General features: G+C 38.3%; 1 protein-coding gene across 2 annotated transcripts in view; it reads left to right on the top strand.

Moving 5' to 3' along the window:
- The window catches only part of KPNA1 (karyopherin subunit alpha 1), an 85,197-nt gene that overhangs the window by 58,751 nt on the left and 5,888 nt on the right, over positions 1-20,558 (top strand). For both annotated transcript variants that reach the window (XM_035274040.3, XM_054246044.2), the window contains exons 9-12: positions 1,607-1,770; positions 3,223-3,301; positions 13,379-13,504; positions 15,780-15,907. In XM_035274040.3, coding sequence (XP_035129931.1) covers positions 1,607-1,770; positions 3,223-3,301; positions 13,379-13,504; positions 15,780-15,907 — 497 coding nt within the window. The remainder of the gene's footprint in view (positions 1-1,606; positions 1,771-3,222; positions 3,302-13,378; positions 13,505-15,779; positions 15,908-20,558) is intronic.

A 20,558-nucleotide genomic window follows, 5' to 3' on the forward strand; every position in this document is an offset into this window, starting at 1 on the left:
CTCAAAGTATAGTCTGGGAGTCCATGAGATTTTTTTTTTTTTTTTTTTTTTGCAGTAGGTTTTAGGGGAACAGATCAGGTGTTTGGGTACATGAGTAAGTTGTTTAGTGGTGATTTTTGAGATTTTGGTGCACCCATCACCCAAGCAGTGTACAGAGTACCCACTGTCTAGTCTTGTATTTCTCACCTACCTCTCATCCTTTACCCCAGAATCCCCAAAGTTTATTGTATCAATCTCATGCTTTTGTGCCCTCATAGCTTACATCCCACTTATGAATGAGAACATCTGATGTTTGGTTTTCCATTCCTGAGTTACTTTACTTAGAATAATGGTCTCCAGTTCCATCCAGGTTGCTGCAAATGCCGTTGTTTTGTTTCTGTTTATGGCTGAGCAGTATTCTATGGTATATATATCACAGTTTCTTTATCTACTTGTTGATTGATGGGCATTTGGGCTGTTTCCATAATTTTGCAATTGTGAATTGTGCTGCTGTAAATATGCGTGTGCAAGTATCTGTGCACGTTTGTAGCAGTGGAATTGCTGGATCAAATGGCAGATCTACTTTCAGTTCTTTAAGGAATCTCTGTACTATTTTCCATAGTGGTTATACTAATTTACATTCCCCTTTTCACCACATCCATGCCAACATTTATCGTGTTTTTGTTTTTTTGAGACAGGGTTTCGCTCTTGTTGCCCAGGCTGGAGTGCAGTTGTGCAGCACACTGCAACCTCCACCTCCCAGGATCAGGCGATTCTCCTGCCTCAGCCTCCTGAGTAGCTGGGATGATGGGCACACACCACCATGCCCGGCTGATTTTTGTATTTTTAGTAGAGATGGGGTTTCACCATGCTGGCCAGGCTGGTCTTGAACTCCTGACCTCAGGTGATCCACCCACCTCAGCCTCCCAAAGTGCTGGGATTACAGGCATGAGCCACCACATCCCGCCTGTTTTGATTTTTTGATTATAGCAATTCTTGCAGGAGTAAGATGGTATAACATTGTGGTTTCAATTTGCATTTCCCTGATAATTAGTGATGAGCGATGAGCATTTTTAAATGGTTTTTGGCTATTTGTATATCTTCTTTAGAGAATCGTCTGTGTCCTTAGCCCACTTTTTGATGGGATTGTTTTTTTCTTGCTGATTTGAGTTTCTTGTATATTTTGCATATTAGAAGAAACAGGATTTTTTTTTGGTAGTTGTTTTTAATTTGGAATCATTTTTCACTGAATTCATCTTAAAACCCTAGCATTTTTGGTCTAAAGTATCTAAAATACAGAATTTCTTAGCTTTCACATTTTTGAAAGTTTCTTTACCTCTTTAGTCCACAAAGAATGTGTTTTGACAAGGAATCTCACTCCAAGAATTGATGTATATAAAACTTTATGATCTGAAATTAATTTCCTTGGGCTCTGACTACAAATTAGTGCAAGACCACTGACAGCATTGTTAAAGATGGAACTGCCACTTAGGTACTTGTTGTTTCTTGAGAAGTGTAAATCACTCAAGAAGTCACCAAATTTATGCCTGGCTGCCTTCTTGAGTATCTCACCTCACTTCTGGCTTCTAGTCTGTTGGATTTCATAATCATCATTTTCCTTTTATAGGTTTCCCCATGTCTGAATGTGCTTTCCTGGTTGCTGTTTGTCAGTGACACTGATGTACTGGCTGATGCCTGCTGGGCCCTCTCATATCTATCAGATGGACCCAATGATAAAATTCAAGCAGTCATTGATGCGGGAGTATGTAGGAGACTTGTGGAGCTGCTGATGTAAGATATGTTTTAGAAAGTGTGTTCACTTTTTTTCCCTTGGTACTAGTTTTCTAGCTACTAATACTTAAATATTAATTGATTGTATATTATATTGGTTTATTGTGCTTTGGGCTACTATTTTTTGTTACTTGTTTATGTTGATGGCAGATCTGTTTGTCTTGTTTTATTGAGGCTTATAGAGAACCTCTTACTCCTCTGCTGTTAGCAGGCCTTTAGCAGAAATATTTGGAAAACTCTGATCTGTGTAGTTACAGTCTCATACTGGATGACCCGAGATCAACCACTGGACATCAGAAGATACACTGCCAATAAAATAGTCATTCCTTATCTTTCTGTCTCATTTAGAGCTTATTTAAGACAAGTATCAGAAACTGAATCTTACTTTGGTTTATCACCTTTGTGCTGCTTTTGATAATGCAGTAGAAGATTTACTCGTTAAATAAATAATTTGAGACTGTCTTAATCAAATTTTTAGATACGACAGAAGAAAAAAGTGATAACATAATGGAGAAATGGTACAACTACAAGCAACTGGAAATTTAATTAAAGTACAAAATAGATGCGAGGAGACATTGTCTCAAACATGACATTTGGAATAGATTAGATAGTTATAATATGTTAATACAAAATACAACATTATAGCTGGCTGCAGACTGAATGCAGAGCAGTATTGTAGTGCTAATGTGAATGAATGGCAGGCAGTATGATGCTGCAGGAGTCAGTACATCATTCAAAATCTGGGAAGTAAACCTTTGCATTCTTTATCCATTAGACTACTATATATTTTAGCCATTTCTTTTTAATAATCACATCTAAAATGTGAAGGAACTGGCAGTTTTTAGATGAGTGATCAGCCTTATTAAAGGGGCGGGAAAAGTAGGACCCTTAAAGAAAATCAAAAGTTTGTGTGTGTGTGTGTATGTATAGCTTTGTGGAGGGATTTTCAACCAGTAAGGGAGGGGTTTTCAACCAGTAAGGCAGCTTAGTAGGTTTAGTTGAAAGACCTTTATATTTGGAGTGTGACTCCTGACTTGCATTTTCAAGTTAGTTCGGCTGTTGATGTGTTGTTTTTAACCTCTGTGAAAATTAAGACAATTTATAAAACTTAAAACATGTTGCATAAATATTAACTATTGTTCTCCGTTATCTCAGCAACCATACAAGACCAAGTAAAGAGGAAATGAAACCTAAATTAAAGAATGAGAGGGAAAACTTGGAATCCAGGTGATGGAATACCTGGGAAAGATTCCTAGGAAAGATTGGTAGTTTTTTCCAAATGTACTAAAATAAAGGGAAAGACAGTAGGGGACATGATAAGAGTTCCCTTAATTACCCCCATAGGTACCTTTCTGCTCTAAAATTCTATCATAATTTTTTTTAATTTTGGTTCTAAGGAAATGAGACTAAGGATAGAACTGTTGGCTATAACATTACTTTTTATTTTTTCAGGCATAATGATTATAAAGTGGTTTCTCCTGCTTTGCGAGCTGTGGGAAACATTGTCACAGGGGATGATATTCAGACACAGGTATGAAGAAGTGATAATTGTTTCTTTGTTCCTTTAAAAAGAGTACTACATTGGCTGGGCATGGTGGCTCACACCTGTCATCTCAACACTCTGGGAGGCCGAGGCAAGTGGATCTTGAGGTCAGGAGATTATGATCATCCTGGCCAACATGGTAAAACCCTGTCTTTACTGAAATACAAAAAATTAGCTGGGTGTGGTGGTGCACGCCTGTAGTTCCAGCTACTTGGGAGGCTGAGGCAGGGGAACTGCTTGAACATGGGAAGTGGAGATTGCAGTGAGCCTAGATTGTGCCATTGCACTCCAGCCTGGTGACAGAGCGAGACTCCATCTCAAAAAAACAAAACAAAAAAACAGTACATTGAACTTCATGATCATATTTCTATTATAGTATTTAACTTCATATTATTAGGGAAATTTGATACTGTGTTTCACTAATGTTTAAAAATATTGAGCCAGTGCAGTGGCTCATGCCTGTAATCCCAGCACTTTGGGAGACAGAGGTGGGTAGATCGCCTGAGCCCAGGAGTTTGGCACCAACCTGGGCAACATGGCGAAACCCTGACTCTACTAAAAATAAAAGAAATAGCCAAGTTCAATGTACTGTTTTTTTGTTTTGTTTTTTTGAGATGGAGTCTCGCTCTGTCACCAGGCTGGAGTGCAATGGCACAATCTAGGCTCACTGCAAGCTACTGGGAGGCCGGAGAGTCTCTTGAACCCAGGAGGCAGAGGTTGCAGTGAGCTGAGATCGCACCACTGCACTCCAGCCTGGGTGACAGAGCAAGACTCTGGCTTAAAAAAAATAAAAACACAAAAACGTTGGTTTAGGCATCTACTCTCAGTACCTTCAGCATCTCTGACTTGACCTGTTGATTGTAGTAATTTGGGGTTCCCCTATGATAATGACTTTTCTTTTGGTGAGAAAGATTTGTTTGTCTTCACTATTTGAAATGGTTCTCACGAGCATTCGAAGCCTCTAGTAGCATCTTTTCTCTGCCTGCGTCATCTCAATATCACCTTCTGATAGCTTTCTCCTTCTGTACATGGTAAGTCTCCTGTGTAAGGAAGATTCTTCTCTTTCTAATGTCATTGTCTATTCCATTCAACTTCTGTATCAAGAGACACCATTTACAGTGCATTGTTATAGCCATATTTCTTCTTGAAATCTTAGCTGCATTGTGATGTTGAAGTCTTTTAGTTCTTCTTCCTCATTGACCATTTATTTCTCCCTCGGGAGCTCATTTTCCTCTTGTCTCCTTTAGTGGGCATCCTCCATAGGGCAATGCTTCAGCCTCATTCGTAGATCTTATTTATAATGTTGGTGATCACCCTTGTGTGCATGGATTGAGAATTGGGAATTGGGTTTTAGTCTTAGCTTTTTCTTCACTGGTTCTGACTTTCAGCAATACATTTAATGCCTTTTTTATCTCTAAAATTAAGGAGATCGGATTTGTTCTCTCAGATGTCTTCTAACTGTTAGGTATTTACTTTAAATTTATTCTGTACACAAGGAAACTCATTTCCCCCTGTGTAATCTGAACTTCTGTTTATGTTCCCTGTATCAGTGAATGGCACCAACAGTTCCCCTCGAAACCTGGACATCAACTTGATTTTTTCCTCTCCTCCACCTCTCTCATCAGTTACTAAGTCCTGCTGTTCTGTCTCTATTCATCTCTTGCAGTGCTTATTTCAGACATTTCAGAAGAGAAGAGGAGAAGAAAATAATATATATTTGACTATATTTGCATAAAATTTCTCTGGAAGGATATACAGGAAACTGAAAATATTGGTTGTTTTTGAGGAGAACTGATTGGCTGGGGTATGAGAAGGGGAGAGAGGCTTTTAACAACTATAGAGTCTTTATACCCTCTGAATTTTTGAACCCTAGAAGTATCTTTCCGTCCCTCATCCACCTCCATATGCTGTATGCTTTTTCCGTATTTGTTCCTTGAATTGGCTATGGCCACTATCGGCTCTGAGCTTTAACACATACTTTACTCCCTCTGCCTGGAACATATGCCTTCACTGCTACCCCTTGTTCTGACTGCCACCTCACACATAGCCACATTCTCTGCCCCTAGTATTTTCTCATTTTCAAGTCTTGGTATTAACATTGTTGGCTCCGAAAAGCCCTGTTTGACCCTAAACTCTTAGGTTAGGTACATTTTTTTTTTCATCCATCAGAGAGAGTACTATTTGCATTGTATTGTAACTAATTACAAGATTTTAAGATTCTAGAGGTGGATTATGTCAGTGTACATTTCTGTGCACTATAAATTAATAATTTCTGGATAATATATAGGGACTCAGAATATTTATTGAATGGAATGAAGTTCTGAATCTATACATCTAGTTCTGACCTGTCTCAAGTGTCAGTTCTGTATTGGCAGTAGCCTGTTACATGTTTCTGCTTGCATATCTCACATTTGTCTTTCAGTGTATCTTCCAGTTTGTCTTGTAGCATATCTTGCAATTTATCCCCCACAAGGCAAGTTCCAAGTTTTGATTTTTCCTATTTCAAGTAATAATATAACTATTCTATTAACCTACACCTGAAACCTTACAGTTATATTTGGTGTTTTCTTCCCTCATACTTTGTATAGCAAGTTGCCAGGTCTTCTTGATGCTTATTGTTACTAATCCCCATCAAATTACCTTCTTTTGATCCTTGTCATGCACAGAGGTTGTTGCTATACCCACTCATCCTGCTGGTCTACTAAGCAGTTACTCCTCTCAATTTATTCCTCCTAATAACAGATGAATCTTTCCTAAAATAATGTTATACACATTATTTTCCTCCTGGAAACAATAAGCTGCTTTAGTGCCTGTGAGATAAAGAACCTTGAAAGATTCAAAGGAATTTCTCCTTAAGATTTTAGTCTCATTCTTCTTTCTAGCCTGTTATTTTTGGGGCATAGAACTCTTTCTTAATAGCCTCATTATGGCCAGGTATGCTGGCTTATGCTTGTAATCCTAGGATTTTTGAGAGGCTGAGGTGAGAGAATTGCCTGAGCCCACTAGTTCCAAACCAGCCTGGGCAATGTAGCAAGATCCCATCCCTAAAAAAAATTTTGTTAGGTCAGCTGGGCATGATGACGTGTAACTGTAGCCCTAGCTACTCAACTCAGGAGGCTGAGGCAGGAGAATTGCTTCAGCCCAGGAGTTTGAGGTTGCAGTGAACTATCATTGTGCCACTGCACTCCAGCCTTAATGACAGAACAAGACCCTGTTTCTTGAAATAGCCTCAGTAGTCTGTTTTTAATGATGCTTTGTAACAGCTTGTCTCTGCATTTTTTCATATGTAGTTTATGTGCAGTATCAATCCTCTTTTTGCTAATGAAATCCTGTTGCCAATTTAATAGACAAAAAAGACTTGATTTTAATTTGCATTTCTTTCATTTCTTATGAGATAATTTTTTAATTAAAATTTTAGCTTCTCTTTTCAGTTTACACAATGAGTATAGTGACCCTCTCATTGTTCCAAATATTTTTCAAATTAGGTGGTATACATTTAAAATCTGTTATGATTTTTGACAGGAAACCATTTGTTTGGTGAAATTTTTATTTTCCCCCTATAATTTCTTTATGTTCGTATAGTCTTTTACCATCCCCACATCAACTCTTTTCTAATATTTTCTTCCTCTTTATGATTCTTTTAAAAAATATTTACTCTTAATTAGTTGCAAATTTATTTTGGTGACCTAGGGTTTGTATTAGTCTGTTATCTCATTGCTATAAAGAAATAGTAAGACTAGGTAGTTTTAAAGAAAAGAAGTTTAATTGGCTTATGGTTCTGCAGGCCATATAGGATGTATATAATAGCTTCTGCTAGGGGCCAGACTGTTAGAAGGAGAACTAAGAAACAGAAAGAAATAACTTCATTATCAACAAACTGGACGTCCGCTCAGAGACCCAGTCTGAAAGTCAACAGCTACAAAGACAGGTGGATAAATCCACAAAGATGGAAAGAAACCAACGCAAAAAGGATGAAAACACCCGAAACCAGAACGCCTCTCCTCCTACAAGGGATCACAACTCCTCACCAGCAAGGGAACAAGGCTGGTTGGAGAATGAATGTGATGAATTGAAAGAATCAGGCTTCAGAAGATGGATAATAAGAAACTTCTGTGAGCTAAAAGAACATGTTCGAACCCAATGCAAAGAAACCAAGAACCTTGAAAAAAGATTTGACGAAATACTAACGAGAATAAACAACTTAGGAATATAAATGAATTGATAGAGCTGGAAAACACAACACGAGAACTTCGCGAAGCATACGCAAGTTTCAACAGCCGAATTGACCAAGCAGAAGAAAGGATATCAGAGGTCGAAGATGAACTCAATGAAATAAAACGAGAAGGCAAGATTAGAGAAAAAAAGGGTAAAAAGGAATGAACAAAGTCTCCAAGAAATAGGGGACTATGTGAAAAGACCTAATCTACATTCGATAGGTGTAACCTGAATGTCACAGAGAGAATGAATCCAACCTGGAAAATACTCTTCAGGATATTATCCAGGAAAACTTCCCCAATCTAGCAAGGCAGGCTAATATTCAAGTCCAAGAAATACAGAGAACACCCACAAAGATTTTCCTCAAGAAGAGCAACCCCAAGGCACATAATCGTCAGATTCACCAGGGTTGAAATGAAGGAGAAAATGCTAAGGGCAGCCAGAGAGAAAGGTTGAGTTACCCACAAAGGCAAGCCCATCAGACTCACAGCAGATCTCCCACCAGCAACCCTACAAGCCAGAAGAGAGTGGGGGCCAATATTCTAGATCCTTAAAGAAAAGAACTTTCAACCCAGAATTTCATATCCAGCCAAACTAAGCTTCATAAGTGACGGAAAAATAAAACCCTTTGTGAACAGGCAAGTACTCAGAGATTTCATCACCACCAGGCCTGCTTTACAAGAACTCCTGAAAGAGGCACTAAACACAGAAAGGAACAACCAGTACCAGCCACTCCAAAACATACCAAATGGTAAAGAGCATCAACACAATGAAGAAACTGCATCAACCAATGGGCAAAACAGCCAGCTTAGCATCACAATGGCAGGATCAAATTCACATATAACAATATTAACCCTAAATGTAAATGGGCAGAATGCCCCAATCAAAAGGCACAGACTGGCAAATTGGATAAAAAGCCAAAACCCATTGGTGTGCTGTATCCAGGAAACCCATCTCACATGCAAGGATACACAAAGGCTCAAAATAAAGGGATGGAGGAAGATTTACCAAGCAAATGGAGAGCAAAAAAAAGCAGGAGTTGTAATTCTTGTCTCTGTTAAAATAGACTTTAAACCAACAAAGATCAGAAGAGACAAAGAAGGACATTAAATAATGGTAAAAGGATCAATGCAACAAGAAGAGCTAACGGTCCTAAATATATACGCACCCAATACAGGAGCACCCAGATACATAAGGCAAGTTCTTAATGACTTACAAGGAGACTTAGACTCCCACAAAATAATAGTGGGAGACTTTAACTCCCCATTGGCCATATTAGACAGATCAACGAGACAGAAAGTTAACAAGGATATCCAGGACTTGAACTCAGAACTGGACCAAGCAAACCTAATGGTGTTTACAGAACTCTCCACCCCAAATCCACAGAATATACATTCTTCTCAGCACCACATCGCACCTACTCTAAATTTGACCACATAATTGGAAGTAAATCACTCCTCAGCAAATGCAAAAGAACGGAAATCATAACAAACAGTCTCTCAGACTACAGTGCAATCAAGTTAGAACTCAGAACCACACAGCTTCATGGAAACTGAACTGGCTCTTGAATGTTGACTGGATAAACAATGAAATGAAAGCAGAAATAAAGATGTTCTTTGAAACCAACAAGAATGAAGACACAACATACCAGAATCTCTGGGACACATTTAAAGCAGTCTCTAGAGGAAAATACATAGCAATAAATGCCCACATGAGAAGCAAGGAGAGATCTGAAATCAACACCCTATCATCAAAATTTAAAGAGCTAGAGGAGCAAGATAAAAAAACTCAAAACCTAGCAGAAGACAAAAAGTAACTAAGAGCAGACCTGAAGGAGATAGACACACAAAAAACCCTTCAAAAAATCAATAAATCCAGGAGCTGGTTTTTCAAAAAGATCAACAAAATAGACAGACCACTAGCCAGATTAATAAAAAAGAGAGAATAATCAAATAGATGCAATAAAAAACGAAAAGAGATATCACTACAGATTCCACAGAAATACAAACCATCATCACAGATTATTACAAACAACTCTATGCACATAAACTAGTAAACCTGAAAGAAATGGATAAATTCCTGGATACTTGCCTCCTCCCAAGCCTAAACCAGGAATAAGTCAAAACCCTGAATAGACCAATAACCAGGGCTGAAGTTGAGGCAGCAATTAAGAGCCTACCACCCAAAAAAAAAAAACCCAGGTACAGACGGGTTCAGAGCCAAATTCTACCAGACATACAAAGAGGAGCTGGTACCATACTTCTGAAACTATTCCAAACCAATCCAGTAAGAGGGTATCCTTCCCAGATCATTTAGTGAGACCAATATCATCCTGATACCAAAACCCAGCAGAGACTCAACAAGAAAAGAAAACTTCAGGCCAATATTCATGATGAACATAGATGCAAAAATCTTCAATAAAATACTGCAAACCAATTGCAACAGCACATCAAAAAGCTTATCCACCATGATCAAGTAGGATTCATCCTGGGAATGCAAGGCTGATTCAACGCAAGTCTATAAACATAATTCACCACATAAACAGAACCAAAGACTAAAACCACATGATTATCTCAATTGATGCAGAGAAGGCCTTTGACAAAATTCAACACCTCTTTATGCTAAAAACCCTCAATAAACTAGGTATTGATGGAATGTATCTCAAAATAATAAAAGCTATTTACGACACTCCAACAACCAATATCATACTGAATGGGCAAAAACTTGAAGCATTCCCTTTGAAATCTGGCACTAGACAAGGATGCCCTCTCTCACCACTCCTATTAAATACAGTACTGGAAGTTCTAGCCAGAGCAATCAGGCAAGAAAGAGAAATAAAGGGTATTCAAATAGGAAAGGAGGAAGTCAAATTATCTCTTTTTGCAGACGACATGATTGTATATCTAGAAGAGCCCATCATCTTGGCCCAAAATCTTCTGAAACTGATAAGCAACTTCAGCAAAGTCTCAGGATACAAAATCAATGTGCAAAAATCACAGGCATTCCTATACACCAATAACAGACTTAAAGAGAACCAAATCAAGAACGAAATGCCATTCATAATTGCTACAAAGAGAGTAAAATACCTGGGAATACAACTAACAAGGAACGTAAGGGACCTCTTCAGGGAGAACTACAAACCACTACTCAACGAAATAAGAGAGGACACAAACAGGTGGAGAAACATTCCATGTTCATGGTTAGGAAGTATCAATATTGTGAAAATGGCCATACTGCCCAAAGTAATTCACAGATTCAATGCTATCCCCATCAAGCTACCAATGACCTTCTTCACAGAACTGGAAAAAACCACCATGAACTTCATAGGGAACCAAAAGAGAGCCCGCATAGCCAAGTCAGTTCTAAGCAAAAAGAACAAAGCGGGAGGCATCACAATACTGGACTTCAAACTATACTACAAGGCTACAGTAATCAAAACAGCATGGTACTAGTACCAAAGCAGAGATATAGATCAGTGGAACAGAACAGAGGCCTTGGAGGCAACACAGCACATCTACAATCATCTGATCTTTGACAAACCTGACAAAAACAAGCAATGGGGAAAGGATTCCCTGTTTAATAAATGGTGTTGGGAAAACTGGCTAGCCATGTGCAGAAAGCAGAAACTGGACCCCTTCCTGACACCTTACACCAAAATTAACTCCAGATGGATTAAAGACTTAAACATAAGACCTAACACCATAAAAACCCTGAAAGAAAATCTAGGCAAAACCATTCAGGACATAGGAGTAGGCAAGGACTTCATGACCAAAACACCAAAAGCATTGGCAACAAAAGCCAAAATAGACAAATGGGGCCTAATCAAACTCCGCAGCTTCTGTGCAGCAAAAGGAACAGTCATTAGAGTGAATCCGCAACCAACAGAATGGGAAAAAAATTTTGCAGTTTACCCATCTGACAAAGGGCTGATATCCAGAATCTGCAAAGAACTAAAACAGATTTACAAGAAAAAAGCAAGCCCATTCAAAAATGGCCAAAGGATATGAACAGACACTTTACAAAAGAAGCCATACATGAGGCCAAGAAACATGAAAAAAAGCTCATCATTGCTGGTCATTAGAAAAATGCAAATCAAAACTACATTGAGATACCATCTCATGCCAGTTAGAATGGCGATCATTAAAAAATCTGGAGACAGATGCTGGAGAGGATGTGGAGAAATACGAACACTTTTACATTGTTGGTGGGAGTGTAAATTAATTCAACCATTGTGGAAGACAGTGTGGCGATTCCTCAAGGACCTAGAAATAGAAATTCCATTTGACCCAGCAATCCCATTACTGGGTATATATCCAGAGGATTATAAATCGTTCTACTATAAGGACACATGCACACGAATGTTCATTGCAGCACTGTTTACAATAGCAAAGACCTGGAACCAACCCAAATGTCCATTGATGATAGACTTGACAGGGAAAATGTGGCACATATACACCATGGAATATTATGCAGCCATCAAAAACGATGAGTTTATATCCTTTGTAGGGACATGGATGATCCTGGAAACCATCATTCTCAGCAAACTGACACAAGAACAGAAAATCAAACACCGCATGTTCTCACTCATAGGTGGGTGTTGAACAACAGGAACACATGGACACAGGGAGGGGAGCATCACACACTGAGTTCTTTTGGGGGGAAATAGGGGATGGACAGTGGGGGGTTGGGAGTTGGGGAGACATGCATGGGGAGAAGTGCCAGATATAGGTGATTGGGAGGAAGGCAGCAAATCACACTGCCATGTGTGTACCTATGCAACAATCTTGCATGTTCTTTACATGTACCCCAAAACCTAAAATGCAATTAAAAAAATAGCTTCTGCTTCTGGGGAGGCCTCAAGAAACTTAAAAGTCATGGCAGAAGGTGAAGAGAAAGGCATGTCTTATGTGACCTGAGCTGGAGCAAGGAGTGGGGGAAGGTGCTACATGCTAGAACAGAACCAAGGGATGGTGCTAAACCATTTGTGAAGGATCCACCGCCATGATCCTGTCGCCTCCCACTGGGCCCCACCTTCAACCCTGGGGATTACAATTTGACATGTGATTTGGGTGGGGACACAAATCCAAACCATATCAAGGTTAAGAACTAATTTTGAAAAAAATGTTTTTCAGCTGTTTAGCTTTTTATTTTAGTTTCGTCAAAGCCACTAGTCATTGGAAGAAAGGATTAACTTTTATTACAAACTTTATAAATAGCTCCGTTTGTTTCCAGAATAGATCTCTGTTCTCTATATTTAGTGATTTTTCAAACCTGCTATACAGTATTTTAGTCAAACTTATTATTTTAGTTTCTAGTAGAGTAGGTCTCCTTCTCCATGTTTATTTGTGTTACCTCCCTCACTGTTATAAACTGATAGCTCGGGTCATACCTTTTTTATCCTTGTATCTTATAAAGCACCTGATATATTTCATTAAGTATGTATTGGTTCATTTACTGCCATGTAGTATGTTATCAGAGGACCTAAAAATCTGAGACTCCTGACTTTCTGGCTAGTTGATATATTTACCCATTCAGAAGACTTATGCTATTGGGATAGGAAGGTGAATGAGTAACCCTATTGTAATTGCTAATAATAACATTATTGTGTCTTAAGTGCAGTTTAGCAGTTGTGAATGTGTGCAATGAAACGGGATTGATAATCTTAGAAACTAATTCTTATTAACAGTGAATGTTTATTTTTTTACCTGTATAAAGTTACTTATTTATATAATTTCAAGGGGAGATGTTATGTTTTTGCCTAAATTTTTACTGAAATATGTTCCTTAGGTTAAACACTTACTTATATTTAGAACAATACAATAAGTAAAATATTCAAACTTTTTCTTTTAGGTAATTTTGAATTGCTCAGCTCTGCAGAGTTTATTACATTTGCTGAGTAGCCCAAAGGAATCTATCAAAAAGGAAGCATGTTGGACAATATCTAATATTACAGCTGGAAACAGGGCACAGATCCAGGTAATGTTACAGGACCTATCTTTCAGTATTTTTATTGAAAAGAAAGGTTTTTTTCAGTCACCTTTAAAAACATAATAGTGTTTTCGGCCGGGTGCAGTGACTCATGCCTGTCGTCTCAGCACTCTGGGATGCTGAGGCCAGGGGATCACTTGAGGTCAGGAGTTGAAGACCAGCCTGGTCAATATGGTGAAACCCTGTCTCTACTAAAAATACAAAAAGTAGCTGGGCGTGGTGGCAGGTGCCTATAGTCCCAGATACTCGGGAGGCTGAGGCAAGAGAATCACTTGACCCGGGAGGTTGCAGTGAGCTGTGATTGTGCCACTGCACTCCATCCTTGGTGACAGAGCTAGATCCCATCTCAAAACAAAAGAAAAAGAAACAAAGCTTATATTGTTTTCACTATTGCTTTGAAGACCACTAACTTCCAAGGTTGTCTTATTTCATAGTCAGCTTTTCACTTTATCCTAGCTTATAGATGTTAAGTCTTTTGAAATTTACACTTAAGCCTTTGTTTTTCTTGTGCCTTTAATATTTGACGTTTCACTAAGATCCAAGAAATAAGTGTCTTGTATTTTCGAAATGTTTTGATGGGCTTTATGCTGAACATATTGGCTTTACTCTTTCCAAGTAAAATAGTATTTTTCCGAGGGACCCATGTGGTATAGTGCCTCAAATTTCCATGAATTTTTGGACACCCATTTTTCTTTAAATAGTTACTTGGTTTTTACTTTTGTCTTTTTATTGGTGGGAGAGTAACTCAAGTGGAAGACAAGCAGTGGGTCACAGTGTTCAGCCTGGGCAATGATCAAGGATGGAACAATGGGTAGGAAAAGATATAACCAGACTTAGAGGACTTTTGAGATGAGTGGAAACATAGGGGTCATCTAATCCAAAATTTTCATTTACTGCAATGTGTGTCAGTATATTGAAGCATCCATTACATTGTATCCCACTAATATATACAATTATTATTTGTCAATAAAATTTGAATAAAAAGATGAAGTGGCTCATGGAATTAAAATGATTCGCTCGAGGGCACCTATGGTAAATGTCAGGACCAGGATTAGGTGTCTTTCCACTAATAACTTTGTCAAACTTTGTTGACTTTCTTTACTGGTTTAATTGAGTTTTTCACTAGAAAAGCATTTTGTCCCCAAAATGCTGAATTAGGAACTGAGATTTATAGCTGTAACAATTTGTAGCATTCATATCAGGTGATTTCATCTGTATTTGATTGCCTGTCATCAACAGGTTTTTTTATGCAGAACTTCTCAGTTTCTTAATGTAGGAAATAGTATAAACCTATGTTAGGTACTTGAGCCAGGGAGAAACAGGGAGAAAGTAATTTTGGGAAGGCTACTTTAGTATTAATACATGAATGGGATTGAGTGAAAGTACTCCATCCAACTATTAGCCTTATTTTGGTAATCTGGGAGGTGGTGGCTTAGAATAGGATGGCAATGGCAAGGGAAAGGAAAAAAGATAGACTCAGGATTTTAAAAATTGAGAATGTAAATTAATAGCCTTTGCAAACTAGAGATGCTTAAAAGGAAACTTGATGATGTGTTTGAGGTGACTAGCAGACCTTGTGTAAACTGCTGGCTACCCTGGGCTGATGCTCCAGTGAGAAGTGAAGCCTAGAGAGTTTCACACATGCAAGATTGCATGATTATGAGAGAGTGGAATAGCAGAGGAGCAGAAAATCGAACTTACAATTTGTTACTATGGGCAGAACAAAAGAGGACAGTAAAAGAGAAAAGAACTCAGAGAAAATAGATTATAAGATCACAAACTCCAGGGAGGATGATATCAGTGATACCAAGTACAGCCATAAAGATTAAGGATAGGCTGGGCACAGTGGCTCATGCCTGTAATCCCAGCACTTTGGGAGGCCAATGTCAGCAGACCACCTGAGATCAAGAGTTCAGGGCCAGGCTGGGGAAACCCCGTCTCTACTAAAAATACAAACAATAGCCACGAGTTGTGTGCACCTGTAGTCCCAGCTACTTGGGAGGCTGAGGCAGGAGAATTGCTTGACCCTTGGTGGCAGAAGCTGCAGTAAGCTGAGATCACACCACTGCATTCCAACCTGGGCAACAGAGTGAGACTCAAAAAAAAAAAAGGTTAGATATAATGATGTAACTCTTTCCAGTTTATTTTTGACAGGAGAAGGGGTGTTAATAGTGAAACTAGCTTAGAAGTTATAATCAATATCGTGAACATTTTTATAAATCGTACAGTTTACCTTTTCATTTAAATTTTTCATTAATTTTAGACTGTGATAGACGCCAACATTTTTCCAGCCCTCATTAGTATTTTACAAACTGCTGAATTTCGAACAAGAAAAGAAGCAGCTTGGGCCATCACAAATGCAACTTCTGGAGGATCAGCTGAACAGATCAAGTAAGTACCAATCAACAGCATCTTGTAAGGTTAAAGAAAAATTGTTATTGTGTCTCTCGCTTTATAACCTCCCCATATATTACCTAGAGTGAATGATTAGCCATCTTAGTGGGGAAAGGTGAGAGATGATCTTATTAAATAAGAATGTTTAGTTCCAGTCCTTAGGGAAATTGTCCTTGCTGTCATAATTATACTTAAATATATATTCTTTATATTTCTCTCATTTCTTTTTGCTGAAGATAATCCTGGGATATAAGAAGTAAGGCGTAGTTGAAGTTTGAGGCAATAGAAGTCCTTACAGAGCTTCAACCTACTCTGGAGCTACTTGGTCAGAAATATCTTGGGTAGTCTCAGTTACTTGTAGAACTTAGAGCCCAAGTTTAATAACTCACTGTTGCCCTTTCTAGTTTAGATGTCTTAATAGTAGAGTTGAACCAGAATTGAAAGAGTGATATGTCTTAGAGGAAAGGGCCAAATTTACTAGAGGTAGGTGTCTTCTAAAGTGCTATGGTATTTAGTTGTCAAAGGAAGAGATCTGTAGCAGCTTGAGACTTAAATGGCTCCCTTGGTAGCAGCTTAATTGAGATGGAGTCTTGCTCTGTCTCCCAGGCTGGAGTGCAGTGGGACGATCTCGGTTCACTACAACCTCTGCCTCCTGGGTTCAAGTGATTCTTCTGCGTCAGCCTCCCAAGTAGCTGGGATTACAGGCGTGCGCCACTCTGCCCAGCTAATTTTTGTATTTTTAATAGAGACAGTTTTGCCGCATTAGCCAGGCTGGTCTTGAATTCCTGAGCTCAGGTGATCCGCCCAGATTGGCCTCCCAAAGTGCTGGGATTACAGGTGTGAGCCATCTTGCCTGATGAGCAGTTTATAATCTTAATGTGTAGAGGAAAACAAATACGGATGGGAATCAGTTCTTCAAAGGAGCATCATCATATAATTAAATGCAAAATTCAGGATATCTAGTATTTCAGATAGGGGAAGAAAAGTAATGATGAATAGAAAAATGAAGCCTACACCCAGCCTGTCTTAACTTTTCTTTATAGAGAATCCAAAATTAGAGAAAGATGGTTTCAAATACATGCTAAAGCATTAACTCCTTACTCATATGTGGTATCAGACAACATAGCTACTTATATTGTTGCTTTGTGGACTAAATGTAGCCATTCACCAGATGCTAATTTTGAGTGTTTTGTTTGGAATTAAAAAATAAAAGTAGAGAAAATAAGAAGTCTGTGTATGTACCTGAAATAGTAAAATTGCAAACAGATTAAATGCAATAGCTATGTTGGTAAAGCTAAGTTCATCATGGTCAGGTTATGTAAGGGAGACTTCAGGTGATCTTCAGAAGCACATATGTCTTTGAGGTTTTTCTCCAACCTCCAAAATTCTAGTTCTAGGGTACTATGATTTTAAGTATGCTGTCATCAGATAGCAAAAATATGAAGTACTATAGAATAGTTATTTGAATAGCTGTATGTTCAAATTCATATTTATAATTATTGTTTATATTTTATAGTTTATATATTTTATTGAAATAAACCATAAACATACATATTTTATTATGCCATCTTTCATGAGAAAGTATTCAGGAGTATTTTGCTCTGTTAGAGAAGCATAGAATTGCTACTGTGCCTTTTTAAAATTCAGCATAGCTGTTTATAATAAAGTTTTCAATCTCCTAGCAGTTTCTTCTTACCCACATGAAGAGTTATCTTGAAAGAATGTCACAAAAATATTACAGTTCAAATTATTTTAAAAAACTGACTTTATCACTTATAAAAGACAGCTTATCTGGCTTTTGCTTATTCTTGCAGATACCATATTTGAATACAGGAAACAATTCGAGTATTTTAGGACATATCTTGGCCAGGCGCGATCACTCACGCCTCTATTCCAGCACTTTGAGGCTGAGGCAGGCAAATCACTTGAGGAGTTCAAGACCAGCCTAGCCAACATGGAGAAACCCTGTCTCTACAAAAATTAGCTCAGCGTGTTGGTATTCTCCTGTAGTTGCAGTTACTTGGAAGGCAGAGGTGGGAGAATCACTTGAACTGGGGAGCACAGGTTGATTGCAGTGAGCCAAGATCATGCCACTGCATTCCAGCCTGGGAGACAGTGTGAGAGACTGTCTCAAAAGATAAAAAAGAAGGCTGGTCACGGTGGCTCACACCTGTAATTCCAACACGTTGGGAGGGTGAGGTAGGTGAATCACCTGAGGTCAGGAGTTCGAGACCAGCCTGACCAACGTGGAGAAAACCCATTTCTACTAAAAATACAAAATTAGCCAGGTGTGGTGGCACATGCCTGTAGTCACAGCTACTTGGGAGACTAAGGCAGGAGAATTGCTTTAACTCGAGAGGCAGAGGTTCTGGTGAGCCAAGATCGTGACACTGCACTGCACTCCAGCCTGGGCAACAAGAGCGAAACTCCATCTCAAAAAAAAAAAAAGAATATTGTAGGAAATATCTAGAATTTTCAGTTGAATATAATCAAATGTTAACACATATATAACATGTGTTCTTAATGAGGGATAAGGATTATTAACTGAAAGATATGAAACTTACCATTTGTATAGGGATTTGGCAGTTTTGGAGGGGAGAATAGCATGAGGAAAAGTGAAAGAATGCAGTGTTTTTGGAGGTGGCAGTTCAGTCTTGCTATAGGTTGTTCTTTCACAAGGATGATTAAGTAATTGATTGGTGGACTTTGAATACTGGGATGAAAGCCTCAGTCTTGGGTATTGGGAAGACTTGGACTATCTAACCTCATGAGTGATATGAAGTAAAGCCTGTGTCTAGGTTCATTATTTCTCTGTATGGATGTTCAGTTGTTTTAGCACTGTTTGTTGAAAAGGTGAATCCCTTCTCCATTAAATTGCCTTTGCTCTTCTGTCAAAGATCAGTTGACTGTTTTCGTGTGGGTGTTTTCTAGGCCCTCTATTTTTTGTGTGTGCATGAATTTGCAGTTTATCTGAGAAACAACACACACACACACACACACACACACACACACACACACACACACACACAGTACAGTATAGGAAGTCCTCACTTAATGTCATTGATAGGTTCCAGGAAACTGTGACTTCAAGAGAAACGTGTATATCAAAACCAGTTTTACCATAGGCTAATTAATATAAATCAGTTGAGTTAATACTACGTGAATATTTCTGGTCAAGGAAACATCACCAGCCTTCAAAATATAGACCCAAACCTTCTAATGTTAAACATTGAAACAGATATGAGCTATACATACATGTAAGAAAGATTAATAAAAACAAGTACAATAATTATCCAGTTTTTGGTGAATCTGTAAATGATGGCAGTAGTAGTAGTGGTGGTGGGTTAAATAAAAGAATGCCTCTTTACAAAACAAAAGTTACTACGAGCATCTCCTACCATCCTACCACCACACAAGTAAAAAAGCAATAATAACATAAAAAATGATTCCCAGCACTGAATAATTTCATGAATGAAATAAAAATACAGTTGAGACCTTCAACAATGGATTAGATTAAGCAGAAGAATTACCATTGTCTTTTGAAATAACCCAGTTAGATATGAATGAATGAATAAAGTAATTAAAAAGAAGCCTAAATGGCGTGTAGTATGCCATCAGGAGAACAAACATTCAAGTATTGTGAATGTCTGGGCCCTCTTTTTTGTTCCATTTTTTTTTTTGTTTTTTCTTTCACCAATACTGCACTGTCTTGATTACTTTAGATTATAATAAGTTGATAATGTCAGTCCTCCAACTTTGTTCTTCAGTATTGACTATTCTGGGCCTTTTGCCTTTCCGTATAAACTTTAGAATCAGTTTGTTGGTATCCATTGAATACTTGCTGGGATTTTGTTTGGGTGTATCACATTGAATCTATAGATCAAGTTGGGAATAATTGCCATCTTAACAATATTGAATCTTCCTGTCCATGAGCATGGAATATTTCTCTATTTTTAAAGATCCGTTTTGATTTATTTTATCAGTTTGTAGTTTTCCTCATATACATCCTGTTGTACATATTTTATTAGATTTATACTTTTTTGATGCAAATGTAAATGAGATAATTGTCTTTTTAACTTCAAATTCCAGTTGTTCATTACTGGAATATATGTTATTAGCCTTGTATCATACAACCTTCCAAATAAGTACTTTGGGGTTTTCTATGTAGTGATGTCGTCTGAAAAGAAAGTCAGTTTTAATTTCTTCCTTCCTAAACTGTATACTTTTTATTCCCTTTTCTTATTGTATTATCTGGGTCTTCCAGTGCAGTGTTGAATAGGAGTGGTGCGAGAGTACATTCTTGCCTTATTCCCAGTCTTTTTTTCTCTTCTTGTTTTGAGACGGAGTTTTGCTCTTGTTGCCCAGGCTGGGGTACAATGGCACAATCTCAGCTCACCACAGCCTCTGCCTCCCGGGTTCAAGTGATTCTCCTGCCTCAGCCTCCCAAGGCATGCACCACCACTGCCTGGCTAATTTTGTATTTTTAGGAGAGCTGGGGTTTCACCATATTGGTCAGGCTGGTCTCAAACTTTCGACCTCGGGTGATCCACCTGCCTCAGCCTTCCAAAATGCTGGGATTACAGGTGTGAGCCATGGCACCTGGCACCTTATTCCCTGTCTTTCTCAATCACTAATTATAATGTTAACT

Source organism: Callithrix jacchus, chromosome 15 (assembly GCF_049354715.1).
Source record: "Callithrix jacchus isolate 240 chromosome 15, calJac240_pri, whole genome shotgun sequence".
Lineage (NCBI taxonomy): Eukaryota > Metazoa > Chordata > Mammalia > Primates > Cebidae > Callithrix > Callithrix jacchus.